The sequence below is a fragment of the Mya arenaria genome, chromosome 16 (assembly GCF_026914265.1).
Source record: "Mya arenaria isolate MELC-2E11 chromosome 16, ASM2691426v1".
Lineage (NCBI taxonomy): Eukaryota > Metazoa > Mollusca > Bivalvia > Myida > Myidae > Mya > Mya arenaria.
In genome coordinates this window covers 28,841,488-28,859,918 of record NC_069137.1, presented here as the reverse complement: position 1 = coordinate 28,859,918, position 18,431 = coordinate 28,841,488, and the positions used below count along the sequence as shown (strand labels likewise).

The 18,431-nt window shown below is 35.0% G+C and overlaps 1 protein-coding gene across 2 annotated transcripts; it reads left to right on the top strand.

Moving 5' to 3' along the window:
* The first annotated feature begins 267 nt into the window (after positions 1-267).
* On the top strand, positions 268-17,415 carry LOC128222169 (antistasin-like). Of its 2 annotated transcripts, XM_052931051.1 has the most exons (6): positions 268-369; positions 1,335-1,487; positions 1,906-2,094; positions 14,271-14,384; positions 15,617-15,769; positions 16,546-17,415. In XM_052931051.1, exons 1-6 carry the CDS (start codon positions 324-326, stop codon positions 16,683-16,685), a joined length of 795 nt encoding a protein of 264 aa, XP_052787011.1. In that variant the 5' UTR covers positions 268-323; the 3' UTR covers positions 16,686-17,415. The 2 variants fall into 2 exon arrangements, with proteins under 2 accessions (XP_052787011.1, XP_052787012.1); XM_052931052.1 differs by lacking the exons at positions 268-369; positions 1,335-1,487; positions 1,906-2,094 and adding an exon at positions 10,738-10,986.
* Positions 17,416-18,431: the final 1,016 nt, after the last annotated feature.

The window sequence follows — 18,431 nt, the reverse complement described above, 5'->3', positions numbered from 1 at the left end:
ATGCTCAAAAAGCGTTTTATCTTCTTCAAAGATGAAGATGATGAACTATGTAGATTCTGGTATCACCCAGTTATCAAATATGACAGATTTGGGTAAGCCCTCGATTACTACACCCATTTGAGTAAACAAATAAGTGTGCCTTAAGGAAGGCTAGGTTTATTTTAAGCTTTAATGGGTAAACTTTCGTGAGTTATCGAAGCAAGTGATAAATGCATACTGCACATTTCTGTGCTGATGTCCCATATTCGATCAATCATATACCATATATAGGCAGTCGTTAGCACTGACTTCCTAATAGATATCAGTATTTGGAGTTGATTAAAATGACTTCAATATTGACCGATTCACTCCGGTTTGTTTTCTGCGTATGTAAGTAAACTTGGCTTCTTTTTACGTACAGTTAAAATTTGTATTGTATTACTTTGGAAATAATAAAGCACGTGTTATAGATTAGTTTCTAATTAAACAAAGATAAATGTTAGTTCCATATTTAGTATTATAGAGATGACAATGTATACAATAGTTATTTAAATTTAATTGTTAAGAAATGTATTGTTGCGAATGTGTTTACCTGTTTCCTCAATGCATTTCCTTCTTTCCTCCTTCATTTTCATTGGACAGCACTTGTTTCCCTTCCTTTGTGTTTTCTGCCTTCTCCTTCATTTAAATTCATCCCATCTCTGCGGTCTTTCAATCATTAATTCGCTTCTCTCAAAATCATGTATTACAGAAACCTAGGCACGTTCTCGTGCATTTTTTTGTTGTTGTTTTTTTTTTTGTTCAAGAAATCATGACATTCAACTCAACATCTCACTACAACGATCTGGCAACTAGAAGCCGGGTTCAAATATTATAGGTCATTACATTCAGGTGTTATCTTAATTGTCTTTAACTTAAGAAAGCATTTAAGAAATTGGCAATTTATTAAATTAAATTAAGTAAAAACAATAAAAGAAGTACAACAACAAACCATACGATGTTTACATTTTATATTTATTTAGAAAAAAAAGTTTTAATTGTTATAAAAAAAAATTTGCCCAAGGGCGGCTTAATATAATTTCAGAATTTCACTCCGTATCGCGTTGTACTTGATTATTCGGCGTGTTTTATCTTAATTCCCGTACAGTGCAGCACCAAACTTATCGAACGGCTTTAACAAACTATTAAAATGCATTCTTTTACTGCTAACAGAAACTTCAATAAAATACCGTACCCCTTACTTTGTATTTTCCCCGTACATTCTAGTTCTTCGCGTATCACAATTATTCCGTACGTTTTTATGATATCCGCATATTACCGTATCCCGTACTGTATTTATTTCCCGTATATTTCAGTTCTTCCCGTATCACAATGTCAGTTCCCCGTGCAGACCGGAATAGACTGCTCATATCCGCTATATCCTTGTGCTAACGGGTATACTACCAATCAGAATGGGTGTCGAGTTTGTGCAACAGCTACCTGGACCGACAGTGCACCAGCATTTACAGGTCAGCGCATCTCCGTACCCCTTGATATGGGTTCCCAATCCTCAAAGGATTTCGTTCAAAAGCGCCGGAATATCTCTTACTTGATATTTATGATACATTACTATGTAACAAAATAATGTTCGGTCGTTGAATAACGAAGGAAAACATATTAATTTGTGTTTGTCCTAACGGACAAAATTGGTATTTCTTCGCTCGGGCCGTTCCGGTTGTATGTAATATTAATCTATATTATGATATTTGCTTCGTGTATACAATAGGAAACAATTCCATTATGAACGCGTTTACATATAGGACCATAAATCGTTGTAAGACTTTTTTTGTAAATTCTCGCAGCTACTATTGGGCATTGAAATTGTACTTAAAAAGTTCCAACAATTACTCGGGAATGTTTGAACTATCGGATATCCGTTTCCTCAAGGTGGTGCCTCGATTTCGTTTGGCGGAGGACCAATCGTTGGCGATGGATCTATGATAACATCTGGGACTTATTCAAAAAAATACTCCAATCCATGCTTTCCCGGCACATCATGTGACTTGTCATGTGACCGGGGATATTACAACGGGCCAATGGAAATGTGTCAATATTGTATTTGTGCGCCTCCTGACGGTAAGATTACTTAACAAGTGTTGGACCGAAATATAAACCTTTGATGGTATTTCTTATATTTCTTTTGCCTATTTGTGAAACAAATTTGGTATTGGTTTTATTTAAAACGCTTTGGTTTTCTATTGCAAAAAACACAGTGCATACTACTTTGAGGTTATATTTGTATCCGAGTTTGCTCTATTTAAACCCAACTATTCATGAAATAAACGATTTCATGATCTCTGAGAGATAATGAAAGCTTCATTGACCATTCCCAAAATGCTTTCTAAATAATACAAATATCCCATGGCGATAAAATGAATCGTAGTTTTACCTTTCAAGGAGCAGAGGTTAATTCTCTGAGGACATACTTGTTTCTTAACTGTTTCCTGATCATCATATAAAACATAATGCATAAATCATGCAAAATGGCATGAATGCACCCTATCATTTTTTTCTCACCAGAATGCATCTTTCTTTCAATAGTATGCACCCAACACTACTGTACGATTACCTAAATGCACCCAATTGTCTTATAACAAATTGTTTGATATCCACCAGAATGCAAACAGTCATCTTATGTTCACCAAAATACAAACTGGCATGCTTAAATTATCAGGATGCACCCTTTAATCTTATACATTGACAATAATGCACCATATCGTCATATATGCACCAGCATCACATCGTTAGTCGTCTTATATTCATCAGAATGCACCCTATCATCTAAATTTCACCAGAATGCACCATATCGTCTAATATTCATCAGATGCACCCTATCGTCTAAAAATCACCAGAATGCACCCTATCATCTTATATTCACTAGAATGCACCCTATCGTCTTATATTCACCGGAATGCGCCCTATCATCTTATATTCGCCAGAATGCACCCTATCATCTTATATTCACCGGAATGCACCCTATCATCTTATATTCACCAGAATGCACCCTATCATCTTATATCCACCGGAATGCACCCTATCATCTTATATTCACCACAATGCATCCTATCATCTTATATTCACCAGAATGCACCCTATCATCTTATATTCACCAGAATGCACCCTATCGTCTTATATTCATCAGAGTCACTATTTCGTCTTATATTTGCCAGAATGCACCCTATCGTCTTATAATCACAAGAATGCACCATATCATCTTATATTTATCAGAATGCACCATGACATCTAAAATTCATCAGAATGCACCCTGTCGTCTTATATTCATCAGAATACACCCTATCATCTTATATTCACCAGAATTCACCCTATCGTCTAATAATCACAAGAATGCACCCTATCATCTTATATTCATCAGAATGCACCATATCATCTTATATTCACCAGAATTTACCCTATCGTCTAATAATCACCAGAATGCACCCTATCATCTGATATTCATCAGAATGCATCCTATCATCTTATATCTACCAGAATGCACCATATATTCACCAGAATGCACCCTATCGTCTTATAATCACCAGAATGCACCCTATCATCTTATATGCATCAGAATGCACCCTATCATCTTATATTCACCAGAATGATCGATATCGTCTAATAATCACCAGAATGCACCCTATCGTCTAATAGTCACCAGAATGCACCCTATCATCTTATATGCACCATAATTTCACCAGAATGCACCCTATCGTCTTATCTTCACCAGAATGTACCCTATCGCCTTATATTCACCAGAATGCACCCTATCATCTTATATTCACCAGAATGCATCCTATCATCTTATATTCACCAGAATGCACCCTATCATCTTATATTCACCGGAATGCGCCCTATCATCTTATATTTGCCAGAATGCACCCTATCGTCTTATATTCACCAGAATGCACTCTTTCGTCTTATATTCACCAGAATGCACCCTATCATCTTATATTCACCGGAATGCGCCCTATCATCTTATGTTTACCAGAATGCACCCTATCGTCTTACATTCATCAGAATGCACTCTTTCGTCTTATATTCGCCAGAATGCACCCTATCGTCTTATATTCACCAGAATGCACTCTTTCGTCTTATATTTGCCCGAATGCACCCTATCGTCTTATATTAACCAGAATGCACCATATCATCTTATATTTATCAGAATGCATCATAACATCTAAAATTCATCAGAATGCACCCTATCATCTTATATTCATCAGAATTCACCCTATCGTCTAATAATCACAAGAATGCACCCTATCATCTTATATTCATCAGAATGCACCCTATCATCTTATATTCACCAGAATTCACCCTATCGTCTAATAATCACCAGAATGCACCCTATCATCTTATATTCACCAGAATGCACCCTATCATCTTATATTCACCAGAATGCACCCTATCGTCTTATATTCACCAGAATGCACTCTTTCGTCTTATATTCACCTGAATGCACCCTATCATCATATATTCACCGGAATGCGCCCTATCATCTTATGTTTACCAGAATGCACCCTATCGTCTTACATTCATCAGAATGCACTCTTTCGTCTTATATTCGCCAGAATGCACCCTATCGTCTTATATTCACCAGAATGCACTCTTTCGTCTTATATTTGCCCGAATGCACCCTATCGTCTTATATTAACCAGAATGCACCATATCATCTTATATTTATCAGAATGCATCATAACATCTAAAATTCATCAGAATGCACCCTATCATCTTATATTCATCAGAATTCACCCTATCGTCTAATAATCACAAGAATGCACCCCATCATCTTATATACATCAGAATGCACCCTATCATCTTATAATCACCAGAATGCACCCTATCATCTTATATTCATCAGAATGCACCCTATCATCTTATATACATCAGAGTGCAACCTATCGTCTTATAATCACCAGAATGCACCCTATCATCTTATATGCATCAGAATGCACACTATCATCTTATATTCACCAGAATGATCCCTATCGTCTAATAATCACCAGAATGCACCCTGTCGTCAAATAATCACCAGAATGCACCCTATCATCTTATATTCACCAGAATGATCCCTATCGTCTTATATCTACCGGAATGCACCCTATCATCTTAAATGCACCAGAATTTCACCAGAATGCACCCTATCGTCTTATCTGCACCATAATGTACCCTATCGCCTTATCTTCACCAGAATCTACCCTATCGTCGTATGTTCACCAGAATGCATCTATCATCGTATATTCACCAGAATGCACCCTATCGTCTAATAATCACCAGAATGCACCCTATCGTCTTATATTCACCAGAATGCACCCTATCATCTTATATTCCCCAGAATGCACCTATCATCTTATATTCACCAGAATGCACCATATCACCTTATATTCACCAGAATGCACCCTATCATCTTATATTCAACAGAATAATCGTATCATCTTATATCTACCGGAATGCACCCTATCATCTTATATTCACCAGAATTCACTCTTTCATCTTATATTCACCAGAATGCACCCTATCATCTTATATTCACCGGAATGCGCCCTATCATCTTATATTTGCCAGAATGCACCCTATCGTCTTATATTCACCAGAATGCACTCTTTCGTCTTATATTCACCTGAATGCACCCTATCATCTTATATTCACCGGAATGCGCCCTATCATCTTATGTTTACCAGAATGCACCCTATCGTCTTACATTCATCAGAATGCACTCTTTCGTCTTATATTCGCCAGAATGCACCCTATCGTCTTATATTCACCAGAATGCACTCTTTCGTCTTATATTTGCCCGAATGCACCCTATCGTCTTATATTAACCAGAATGCACCATATCATCTTATATTTATCAGAATGCATCATAACATCTAAAATTCATCAGAATGCACCCTATCATCTTATATTCATCAGAATTCACCCTATCGTCTAATAATCACAAGAATGCACCCTATCATCTTATATTCATCAGAATGCACCCTATCATCTTATATTCACCAGAATGCACCCTATCGTCTAATAATCACCAGAATGCACCCTATCATCTTATATTCACCGGAATGCGCCCTATCATCTTATATTTGCCAGAATGCACCCTATCGTCTTATATTCACCAGAATGCACTCTTTCGTCTTATATTCACCTGAATGCACCCTATCATCTTATATTCACCGGAATGCGCCCTATCATCTTATGTTTACCAGAATGCACCCTATCGTCTTACATTCATCAGAATGCACTCTTTCGTCTTATATTCGCCAGAATGCACCCTATCGTCTTATATTCACCAGAATGCACTCTTTCGTCTTATATTTGCCCGAATGCACCCTATCGTCTTATATTAACCAGAATGCACCATATCATCTTATATTTATCAGAATGCATCATAACATCTAAAATTCATCAGAATGCACCCTATCATCTTATATTCATCAGAATTCACCCTATCGTCTAATAATCACAAGAATGCACCCTATCATCTTATATTCATCAGAATGCACCCTATCATCTTATAATCACCAGAATGCACCCTATCATCTTATATTCATCAGAATGCACCCTATCATCTTATATTCATCAGAATGCACCCTATCGTCTTATAATCACCAGAATGCACCCTATCATCTTATATGCATCAGAATGCACACTATCATCTTATATTCACCAGAATGATCCCTATCGTCTAATAATCACCAGAATGCACCCTGTCGTCAAATAATCACCAGAATGCACCCTATCATCTTATATTCACCAGAATGATCCCTATCGTCTTATATCTACCGGAATGCACCCTATCATCTTAAATGCACCAGAATTTCACCAGAATGCACCCTATCGTCTTATCTGCACCATAATGTACCCTATCGCCTTATCTTCACCAGAATCTACCCTATCGTCGTATGTTCACCAGAATGCATCTATCATCGTATATTCACCAGAATGCACCCTATCGTCTAATAATCACCAGAATGCACCCTATCGTCTTATATTCACCAGAATGCACCCTATCATCTTATATTCCCCAGAATGCACCTATCATCTTATATTCACCAGAATGCACCCTATCACCTTATATTCACCAGAATGCACCCTATCATCTTATATTCAACAGAATAATCCGTATCATCTTATATCTACCGGAATGCACCCTATCATCTTATATTCACCAGAATTTACCCAGAATGCACCCTATCGTCTTATCTTCACCAGAATGTACCCTATCGCCTTATCTTCACCAGAATGCACCCTATCGTCTAATATTCACCAGATTGCACCCTATCATCTTATATTCATCAGAATGCACCCTATCATCTTATATTCACCAGAATGCACCCTATCGTCTTATATTCACCAGAATGCACTCTTTCGTCTTATATTTGCCAGAATGCACCCTATCGTCTAATATTAACCAGAATGCTCCATATCATCTTATATTTATCAGAAGGCACCATAACATCTAAAATTCATCAGAATGCACCCTATCGTCTTATATTCATCAGAATGCACCCTATCATCTTATATTCATCAGAATTCACCATATCTTCTAATAATCACAAGAATGCACCCTATCATCTTATATTCATCAGAATGCACCCTATCATCTAATATTCACCAGAATTCACCCTATCGTCTAATAATCACCAGAATGCACCCAATCATCTTATATTCATCGGAATGCACCATATCGTCTTATAATCACCAGAATGCACCCTATCATCTTATATTCACCAGAATGATCCCTATCGTCTTATATCTACCGGAATGCACCCTATCATCTTATATTCATCAGAATGCACCCTATCATCTTATATTCACCAGAATTCACCATATCGTCTAATAATCACCAGAATGCACCCTATCATCTTATATTCATCAGAATGCACCCTATCGTCTTATAATCACCAGAATGCACACTATCATCTTATATTCATCAGAATGCACCCTATCATCTTATATTCACCAGAATGATCCCTATCGTCTAATAATCACCAGAATGCACCCTATCGTCTAATATTCACCAGATTGCACCCTATCATCTTATATTCACCAGAATGCACACTATCGTCTTTATCTACCGGAATGCACCCTATCATCTCACCAGAATTTACCAGAATGCACCCTATCGTCTTATCTTCACCAGAATGTACCCTATCGCCTTATATGCATCAGAATGCACCCTATCATCGTATATTCACCAGAATGCAACCTATCATCTTATATTCACCAGAATTCACCCGATCGTCTAATAATCACCAGAATGCACCCTATCATCTTATATTCCCCAGAATGCACCTATCATCTTATATTCACCAGAATGCACCCTATCACCTTATATTCCCCAGAATGCACCTATCATCTTATATTCACCAGAATGCACCCTATCACCTTATATTCACCAGAATGCACCCTATCATCTTATATTCAACAGAATAATCCGTATCATCTTATATCTACCGGAATGCACCCTATCATCTTATATTCACCAGAATTTACCCAGAATGCACCCTATCGTCTTATATTTTCAAGAATGCACCCTATCATCTAATATTCACCAGAATGCACCCTATCATCATATATTCACCAGAATGCACCCTATCGTCTAATATTCACCATAATGCACCCTATCATCTTATATTCACTAGAATGCACCCTATCGTCTTATATTCATGAGAATGCACCCGATCGTCTTATATTCACCAGAATGCAACCTATCATCTAATATTCAACAGAATGCACTCTATCGTCTAATATTCACCAGAATGCACCAACCAGAATGCATCCTATCATCTTATATTCACCATAATGCACCCTATCATCTTTTATTCACCAGAATGCATCCTATCATCTTCTATTCATCAGAATGCACTCTTTCGTCTTATATTTGCCAGAATGCACCCTATCATCTTATATTCGCCAGAATGCACCCTATCAACTTATATTCACCAGAATGCACCAACATCTTTAAGCCTCATTCCATTCCTGATTAAAACACAATAAGTTTTATTTTCGTTCAAAAGCATATCAACCGTTTATGCAACTCTGACAAAAAGGGGTATTCCTCATCGTTGTAATCAAAGCGTCTGAAGTAATTTGTCGTACGTACATATTACTGTTCACAAAAAGGTTGTCTATACTGACATAGATTCTTTGACATGTGAATGGACTGTTTGAAATTGTTTTCTGTCATGACGTGTTTAGAAGAATTCATGGATATGAATAAAATGTCATTCTTTAATGCCGTGAAGGCTGTTGGAATTTTAAATATTATCTTAGCGCTTAAGTAAGCACTTTTAGAATTTGTACACTATCACCCTTTCGACGGTAAGTATATACAGCGGTATTAGAGACTTACTTGGGCACTACTTTTTATGTTTAATGACGTCAGCGAATTATTGGTAAAAAATGTTAAGATATTAAAATTAATTGAAAAAGTTTAATAAACATGTCAGTAATAAACTGAGAACATTTACGTTATTGAAGGAAGAATAATTAATTTAGTGAAATATATCTCAACAGATTAAAAAAAATTGACATTTTTTTCTCAAAATGCGTTCAAATTGGATTTTTATATATAATTGACGATACACGCCAGATTGCGTAGATAGATATTCGTAGAGTCATCAGATTTTCGAAAGTGTTACCGACGCACATCGGTTATGTCATGTTATTTCATGGTTTGTTCATGCACTTTTTTACGAATTTGTTTTTATTACAATGTCCGTTAGATATCTATAACTGTTAGCGAGTGAATATGTATCAGTTTTCTTTTTTTTCTTGGCGTTTTATGATTCGCTCCCCAATAACGATGTTATTTTTATTATACTTTAATCATACTGTTTTCTGGTATCAAAAAGTATCATAATTAAAATGCAAGTGTTTTGCCCTACCAGGAAAGCTCAATCTCTTTACTTCGTAATAAAAAGTGCATTTACCAACCATGAACGAGTCCTTTTAAAGCTGCACTCTCACAGATTGGACGTTTCGACGACTTTTTTTTTATTTTTCTTGGAACGAGCAAATTATGCGAAAAAATCATGGAAACAAGTGATATAAGACTGCTGTCAACAAATCAGATCGCAGATTTTCTGCAGATGAGTGATTTAAAAATTATGTTTTATGCATTTTTCTTAAACCGTTAGTAACCACTTTTAGGCATAAAACATAAATTTTAAATCACTTATCTGCAGATATTTACGCAAAAATTGGCTCAGTTCAAGAAAAAAGTTGTTCCAACGGTAAATCTGTAAGAGTGTAGCTTTAAATCATAAAAGTTACAAAACATCTTTATTATTATATTAGAGATGATATTTATCTATTGATATGCGCACAATTTTAAAACTAGTCAAAGTAACAAGATCAGCTTTTTTATCATCATTTCTCTTCTAGAACCAATTTCACAATTACATAACATCCAAATTTGCCAGACTCAATACATTATTGAAAATAAACCGTAAGATTGATGTAGATAGTAATAAATCTGATCCCATAATGCAAAGAGATTTAATTTTGTGTCCAAGATATTAAGAAAATCTTGAATCTGTCATTTAAGCGAATTCTACCCGTGACGTCAATGGGTGAATCAAAATCTCGTAAATACTTAAGAGATAAAACACGTCAATCTTGCTGGTATACGCCTTGTTGTATATAAGGTGACATCCCGAAATACATCAGTTTATTTGTGCAGTTCATTCTTTAAACATCTCATAATTTAATGTACCAAAACGCGTGGGTGAAACAATCAATTAAAAACGAAATAAGCAATTAAAATTTATAACGATCATTTACATTATAAATATCAAAACGGGGAAGCATTCTGGAAGAAAATATAAAACCACAAGCAAAAAGGAAATACTGATCAATCAAAATAAAACAAAAATAAAAAGATGGAATTTAAGAAAGTGAGTTTCCAAGCAGTTCTGGGCTGCCTCTTCAGCGGAATTATATTGCTGGACGACTTCGTTAGTAGCGCACCAGGTATTTATAGTTTGTAATTATAGAAAGTATGTATTATATAAGAGTGATTGCATTTAGATAGAAACATTGATAAAGTTAAAAGCTACATTTAGCGAAATTTACGCAAAGTAAAACAAATATAAAATAGTAAAAATAAGTACAAAAAAATAGATTTTAAAAAGAAATAAACATACATAAGACTCAGTTTAAAGACAGATTTCTGATATGTTTTCATGCAAACTTTAATTAAAATATATTCTGTGAATGGTATTAAGTATGACTATTTAAGATGAATGCTCACAGCCAGCCTGGCACTGTACAGTCACCCGTATGTTGTACGAATAAGCTCACGTGACAATTCAGCGTTTAAATATATTTACAACTAAAACAAACAATGTTATAAGAACAAATGTAGTTTTTATTCATGAAAAAAATCATAGGAAAGCTTTTTGCTAAAAATAAATTAAGGCTAACTGACGTTAGTAAAATTCTTGCCACAACCCAGAGACTCTTCAAGTTTAATAACAGTGTTCGGCGCTGATTGTCATTTAGCCATACATTTGACCAATGCAGGCATTATATAATATTATAGGACAATCAAAATTCTTTAATGCAATGGATTACTTTGACCACCTCCGACAAACAACCTCCGACAACTCACCAGGAGGCACGCGGCTCACATTTGAGTCATGTTAATTTTTGCTGGAACTATGAAATTCCAAGAGGATCTTAATATTTCTTTCTTGAATTGTTCATACGAATACAAACTTTATAATAATACCATTTGTTTATTAGTTAAATATTATATAAAATACAGTTTTACATTGCTCAAGTTTGTTTTTAATGCATTTCAATTTATTTTATTATATCATTGAACTAAATACGCGTATACGCTTGTGGCTTGGCAATTTTTAATGGCCAAAGAACCAATGCCATGTATCGGTCAGTTAAGACGGAAGCAATGTTTTGCTATTATTACATGCATATAAGTAAGGTATTCAATACCGCTTTTAGCCCTTGTCCAATACACTGACGGCATGACAACTAAAGCCGGGCAACATTGCAAAAAGAAAAGTTGTACTGGTGTTTGCCTAAGTCGTTATTCATACTTGACTTCAATAATTGTGAGCATTTGTAATAAGACCAGGCCCCAATTAATCGAAACTTCTTAAGCTTAACGGGCTGAAGTTGCTTATTTCAAGAAGGCAAAATGCATACTTAAATTGGATTTTGATTGGTAAAAAATGGTTTATTGTAATTATCTTGAAGATAATTCCTATATTAAGTGTTAAAATTCTAAAAAAAGTAAATATTACGCAAGTAATTGAAAGACCAAAATAGCGAGCTTAGCTTGATCCTGTTATAAGGGACTTAAGAAGTTTCGAGAAATTGGGCCGAGATATCTGGGAGAAACAGTCTCGTAATATTTTCTAGATAGAAAATTGGACGCTGCAATAATGTTTGTTCTCAAACTTACCAAAACCGCTGTTACAAAATGTAAATAGATAGTATCCCATAATGCTTATTATACCCAATACAATTATACTTCATATGAATCGTTTATTGACCTGATTTTAATTTTACATGGGATATAATTATTCATTCTTTCTTCATATATATATTTTCTATATAACACATTTTTAGTCTATAAATGTTTTTTATTTCAATTGCAAAACAGATTTGTTTTCTTATCTTATATTTGACAAAGGGCATCCTCACGCCATACAATATGATATAATATGATACAATATGATACAATATGATACAATAATATGATACAATATGATACAATATGAACGCACACAGTTAAAATTATTTCAACGATTTAATAAGTATCAGACTTTTACTTGGATATATTTTCAGTGTTTGTGTAGATGTAGCTTCAACAGAACAGATGAGAACAGAACAGACATTTTATTAAGAGTTATAATAACGTACATCGTCTAATCAAATAATAATTCACTGAAATGTTTTTTTAACAGTAAGTCAGCGACAAATCTTTGTTTACAATTGTTACTGTCGGTATTGAGTTTAAAACAAATATGTGACATATGACGGGAATATCAAAACTAATCAAGAAAACTTTCAACTCGACCATCTATGTATTAATGGGGAAGTTCTCCATATTAATCTCCGTTACGTGCTATCCGCGTATAAAGGAACATTTTAATCACGAATCTCTAGCGGATCCTTGAGGGTGCTAGTGGGGGGCATCAGGCGCTTGAGGGTGCTAGTGGGGGGCATCAGGCGCTTCCTGGACAGTTTTCAATGTGAGCTTTTAATTAATGCCCATGGTTATGGTAGAGTTGGCATGCATTGAATGTACCCGGAACGTATCATTTTCAGACTAAAGTAAGCAAAACTTGCGCCCACTTTCATATTATTTGCTTTATCCATACCTGTTAATCATGATTTTCGACTGTCTTATCAATGTTAATTAAATATCTCAAAACTTTTTGTCTAATTCCAGACGTATCAAAGTTAATTTAATATATCAAAACTGAACGTTCCATTGCAGACCTTGTCGGGTCAAATGCACGTATGTATTTTAAGGAAATAGGATGATATGAACGTTTATAGTTATTTTATTCTCTTTCAGTGTACACTATACGCATTCATTTACCCACTGTACAACACTTATGTTGAACTGCATACACAAAACAATATTTATTTCGTTTAAGTGAATAGTTTAGTGTATTATATTTATCCATTCCCCATCATCGAACTGAATAAGTAAAAAAATATTTATTATAATTTTTCCGGTGCTTTTTTAGAGATTTAGCTGTGACATCAAATTGTCACTTCAATGTTTCGAACTGTAAAATAACATTTTGATATTTCTCACTGTTTTGAAATTTTGGCCCGTATTCAAATCAAACGTCAGCGCGCATATGGCTAGGACACGAATTCAACGACGTCATTTCTGAAATGACGTTACGTTCGCATACAATTGTGTGCGTTTTTCTGAAAATAAAACCAATTTACTGTCATTTTATATCCTTTTTAGGCATGTTATAATAACAAAATCTATGTTTCAATGTGAGATTGCAATATATTACACCTCGTGAACACCAAAAGTAAATATTTTAATCGTGACTACGCCACTCGTATACTATAGCTTTTGGGAGCTCACTCGATGAAATATTATCTTTTACTAATACAAAAACATAATATCCTATATTCATTATATTTCGGTTATGATTCCCCATCATCGAACTGCTTAAGTAAAACATTACTTATTTTATTTAAATGATGATCCCTCGTCATCGAACTGCATAAGTAAAACATTTTATATTTCATTTCAGTGATGAGTTATACAAATCCATGCCCGGAAGCGGCGCAAACGTGTGACGCGTACTGTACGGACGGGTTTATAACGGGGAAGGACGGGTGCCAATACTGTGAATGCGCCATGCCAGGTGACATGATCTCAGCAAAACTATATGTTCTATATTGTATATCTTAACGAAGCACGAACGGGTCTTTCTTTTTTCTGTACACATACATGTTTAGAGTGCAATATATACATTATTTACAGTTAAATATACAAATTTATTTTTAATATAGAACAACACTATTTTTTCTCTCAAAGCTTTCACAGATTGAACGTTTCGACGACTGTTTTAATTCTGTGTCTTGGAACGACCCATTAATGCGAAAATGCATGGAAACCAGTCATAAAGGCTGCTGACAAAAATCAGATCGCAGATTTTCATATTTAAGTTCAAAATGTTGTATCATGCATTTTTCTTAAACCGTAAGTAACGCTTTTAGCTATAACACATTAATTTTTGAATGGAAGTATGAAAATCTACGATCTGATCTTTTATTAGCAGTGTTATATCAATGGTTTGCAGATATTTACGCAAAAATTGGCTCATTCCAAGAAAAAAACGAAAAAAGGTTGTCAAAATGGTAAATCTGTGAGAGTGCATCTTCAGGTTTATAACTGGTGGTGGTTCTGTAGCTAATATTATAAAACCGGGTATCTTCTCATTTTAATCATAGTTATCCAACATGTTATATGTTTGGTAAATGTTTGTCCAATGGCTATTTCCAACCAATTGAATCATTTCAAACAGTAAACAAGCCGAAATACACATGTGAACAACTTATCCTAGTTAAAACAAATAAGAATATGAAATATGAAGACATAGTTAATTTTGACTTAGTATTCATAAACTACTGGATACATGCCAACAAGAAATCAACTATGGAATTAAATAAAGGACTAATATGAAAATTTATTTATTTATATTTCATTATGATAAACCCAGCACAAACCATTAGTTATTAAAGTGATGAAAATTTAATGTGCGCCACAAAAAATAACAAATCTGTAAATTGATCAATTCTACTTTCATTGCGAAAATGGTCTCTTTATCAATTAAAAAGGACAAAACAACACCTCTTGTAGGTATCTGCATTCATAAAATTTAAGAATTTTAAGCTTTGTTTCCCTTCTGTATTCTTATTTGTAAAACAATTAACGTGTGATTGGCGGCAGATCTAATGATTGCGGTGCCACCACAACAAACAAAACCAACACATGAAGAATATTCGTTCGAAATGTCAAACATATTCCCGTTGTACGAACCTTCATACGGTAGCCAAGTTATAACTTGTTTACCTTACTTTTTTCAATTTCCAGGGGTGACAACTCCAACTCCGAAGCCGACTAAACCACTGACGCAAGAAGAGTGTTTTACCAAACTGCTGACCTGTACTCTGAGCCACCCGTTCGGTTTCATGACAGACGACAAATGTGAGATGTGCGTGGATAAGGACGAGGTGTACAAAATCTGTAAGTCACTTGTATTAACACTCGGCGATTGTTCAGAATGGTGTTAAAGTCAATAACGTTGTTAACGTCATTGTCTTTTACTGTTCTGAGAGATCCATGAAAACGCGATGATCTGCAGATTTTGAACAGGATTTGAGACTTTAAGTATATTCCATGGCTGAGAGTGTCAGAAAGGTTCATCCCAATCCGAGCGTAGGGTGTTTTGCGGAAACGAGGGTTGGGATGAACCTAGCGTACACGAGCGGCCATGGTGGATGCTTTTTCTCCTTCCTCAGACAAACAAAAAAGTCAAAATGTATTCTATTAATTTCTTTATATACGGGTACTTTTTATTAACCACTGCAAGTGGGCAAGATTAGATGTATTTTCAATGGCCGAGAGTGTTCTATAGGTTCATCCCAACCCGAGCGAAGGGTGTTTTGGGTTTCACAGATGTTTTCCTTACGCGAGGTGTGGGATGAACTTGTCTTACTCGAGCGGCCATAGTAGATGTTTTTTCTCCCACCTTTGTTAAATAAAATATAGTGGAAAATGTATTTCACTTTTTACATACGGGTACTTTTTTATCTTTGCCCTTTTATCCAAGTCTATTCCACGTGCATGCTTTTCTATGATAGCCTATGTTCTCGTTGAAAGATGACCAGTCGTACGACTTACTTAACCATTCATTAAATGTTATGACACATGTACGGTTTTTTATTTCAGCCTCCATTCTCGTAGAGGGACAATAAAACCTGTACATCCCTGATTTTGACGTGATTGCTTTTCCATTTCAGCTAACATTCCCGTGGAAAGACAGCCGGTCGTACGACTTACCAAACCGTGCATCCAGGGTTATGACACGTGCATGATTTTCTGTTCGTCAGGCTACCGATCAGGACCGAGGAATTGCCAGTTCTGCTCTTGCAACAACTAACTTTTGTTGCTATGGCAACTAACAATAGCTTGCAAATACTAACACGTCTTACAATATTACTATAATGTGATTGCATGTTTTTGTGCATGTAACAAATAACATTTATTCCACTCTCTGAATGTGCAACATTAGACAGCTGCAAGGTCTGGAATAGCAATTGCAAAATCTACACTTGCAACAACGCACGCTGTTAATTCTTTAATATTTTAACCTGTAAAGCCTGACACCATTTTGTTTGAAAGATTGTCTGTTTCACGTTTGCAACAACGAACTATTTTTAGTTCAGTTTTGAACTTGCTACGACTTAACTAAATAACTAATTGAGTGCTTCAATTTGTGATAATAAACTTGTTGACTTTACAAAAACAACAGCCAACACTATTCCCACTTATGCAATTAATCGTTGTGTCGTCTAGAAACTATATTATTATAGCTTAACGGATATTCGGTCTGTTACAACAACAACAACAACAACAACAACAGAAGCAACAAAAACAACAACAAACAACACCAGCAACAACAAACAACAACAAAAAAGCAAGAACAATAACTACAGCAACAACAACATCATCAGTATATCTTCTGCTTTATTTTTCATATTTGCTGCTAGTTTTGTGCTAACAATGCCATGTGTCGCTCTGTCTTCTTACTTCTTACATGTAGCAAAAATACTTTAATGTATTAAGGAATTCAGAAATTGCTTCTGCTATAATAAATATTTTTTCCCTTTTTTAGTTTTGTTGTCATTTAGTAGTTTTATTGGCTAACTCATACAACAAGTCTACAATGTGTAGGAGCTTCCTGATATGAAACATTCGTTACCTGTTCTATGGTTTAACTCATACCAACGAACAGTCTTAATGTCCCCAAAATCTTACATCCCGTTTGAAATAAACACACTCCTATAACTATAGGGCCTATACATGTGTATAATGAATAATTGTTCGTTGAATGCATATTGCCATGTGTACAATACGTCTTTTGAAATTGACACACGTCAACGACCAATGGCTATGCGTTTTTGAGGATATCACATATAATATCACATATAATACCACATATAATAAAGCATATAACCAATTCAACAAAAAGTTTCTTTGAAGCCTTTTGTGGATGGTTTACCAATTCTACAACGCCAGAAATCCTCTTCTTCATTCCGAACTTGCCCACTACGTTTCTAAAAAAACTTTTGGAAAGGATCCAAAAATGCCCACTGCGTTTCGTTGAACACGTCTATTTGAAAGCATAAAGAAAAGCCGAATGGAATATGTTTCTAAGAAATTTAAGCATCCAAAAACACTCAATGCGTTTCTAAGAAGCATATTGTCTAATGCTTACAGCATAAGGACAGACATGTTTATGGAATTCCAGTTGTATAATGCTTTATGAAACTTTCTTCGTGTTTTCAATATGAGCTACTATGTTAATGAAACTTTCTTTTAGTCATACGTATTAGCATATGACAAATAGTTTTTTTTTCGTGTAATGCTTTTGGCAATATGATTGATACGACAAAACGAAAAACACAATAATCTGGATTATACTAACACTGTTATGCGTAAAAAAATATTAAATAGTGTTTTATGCAAAAATATCATTAGTTGTGTATAAAACATCAAACATATATTTGAACATTTGAGATTAGTCAGAGACATATAATAGCACTATAGTGTTGCAGTCTTGTCACCTTTCTCTGGATGAATGTATAAAGAACATGACCTTTCTTGCTAATCTGTTGTCGGAAAT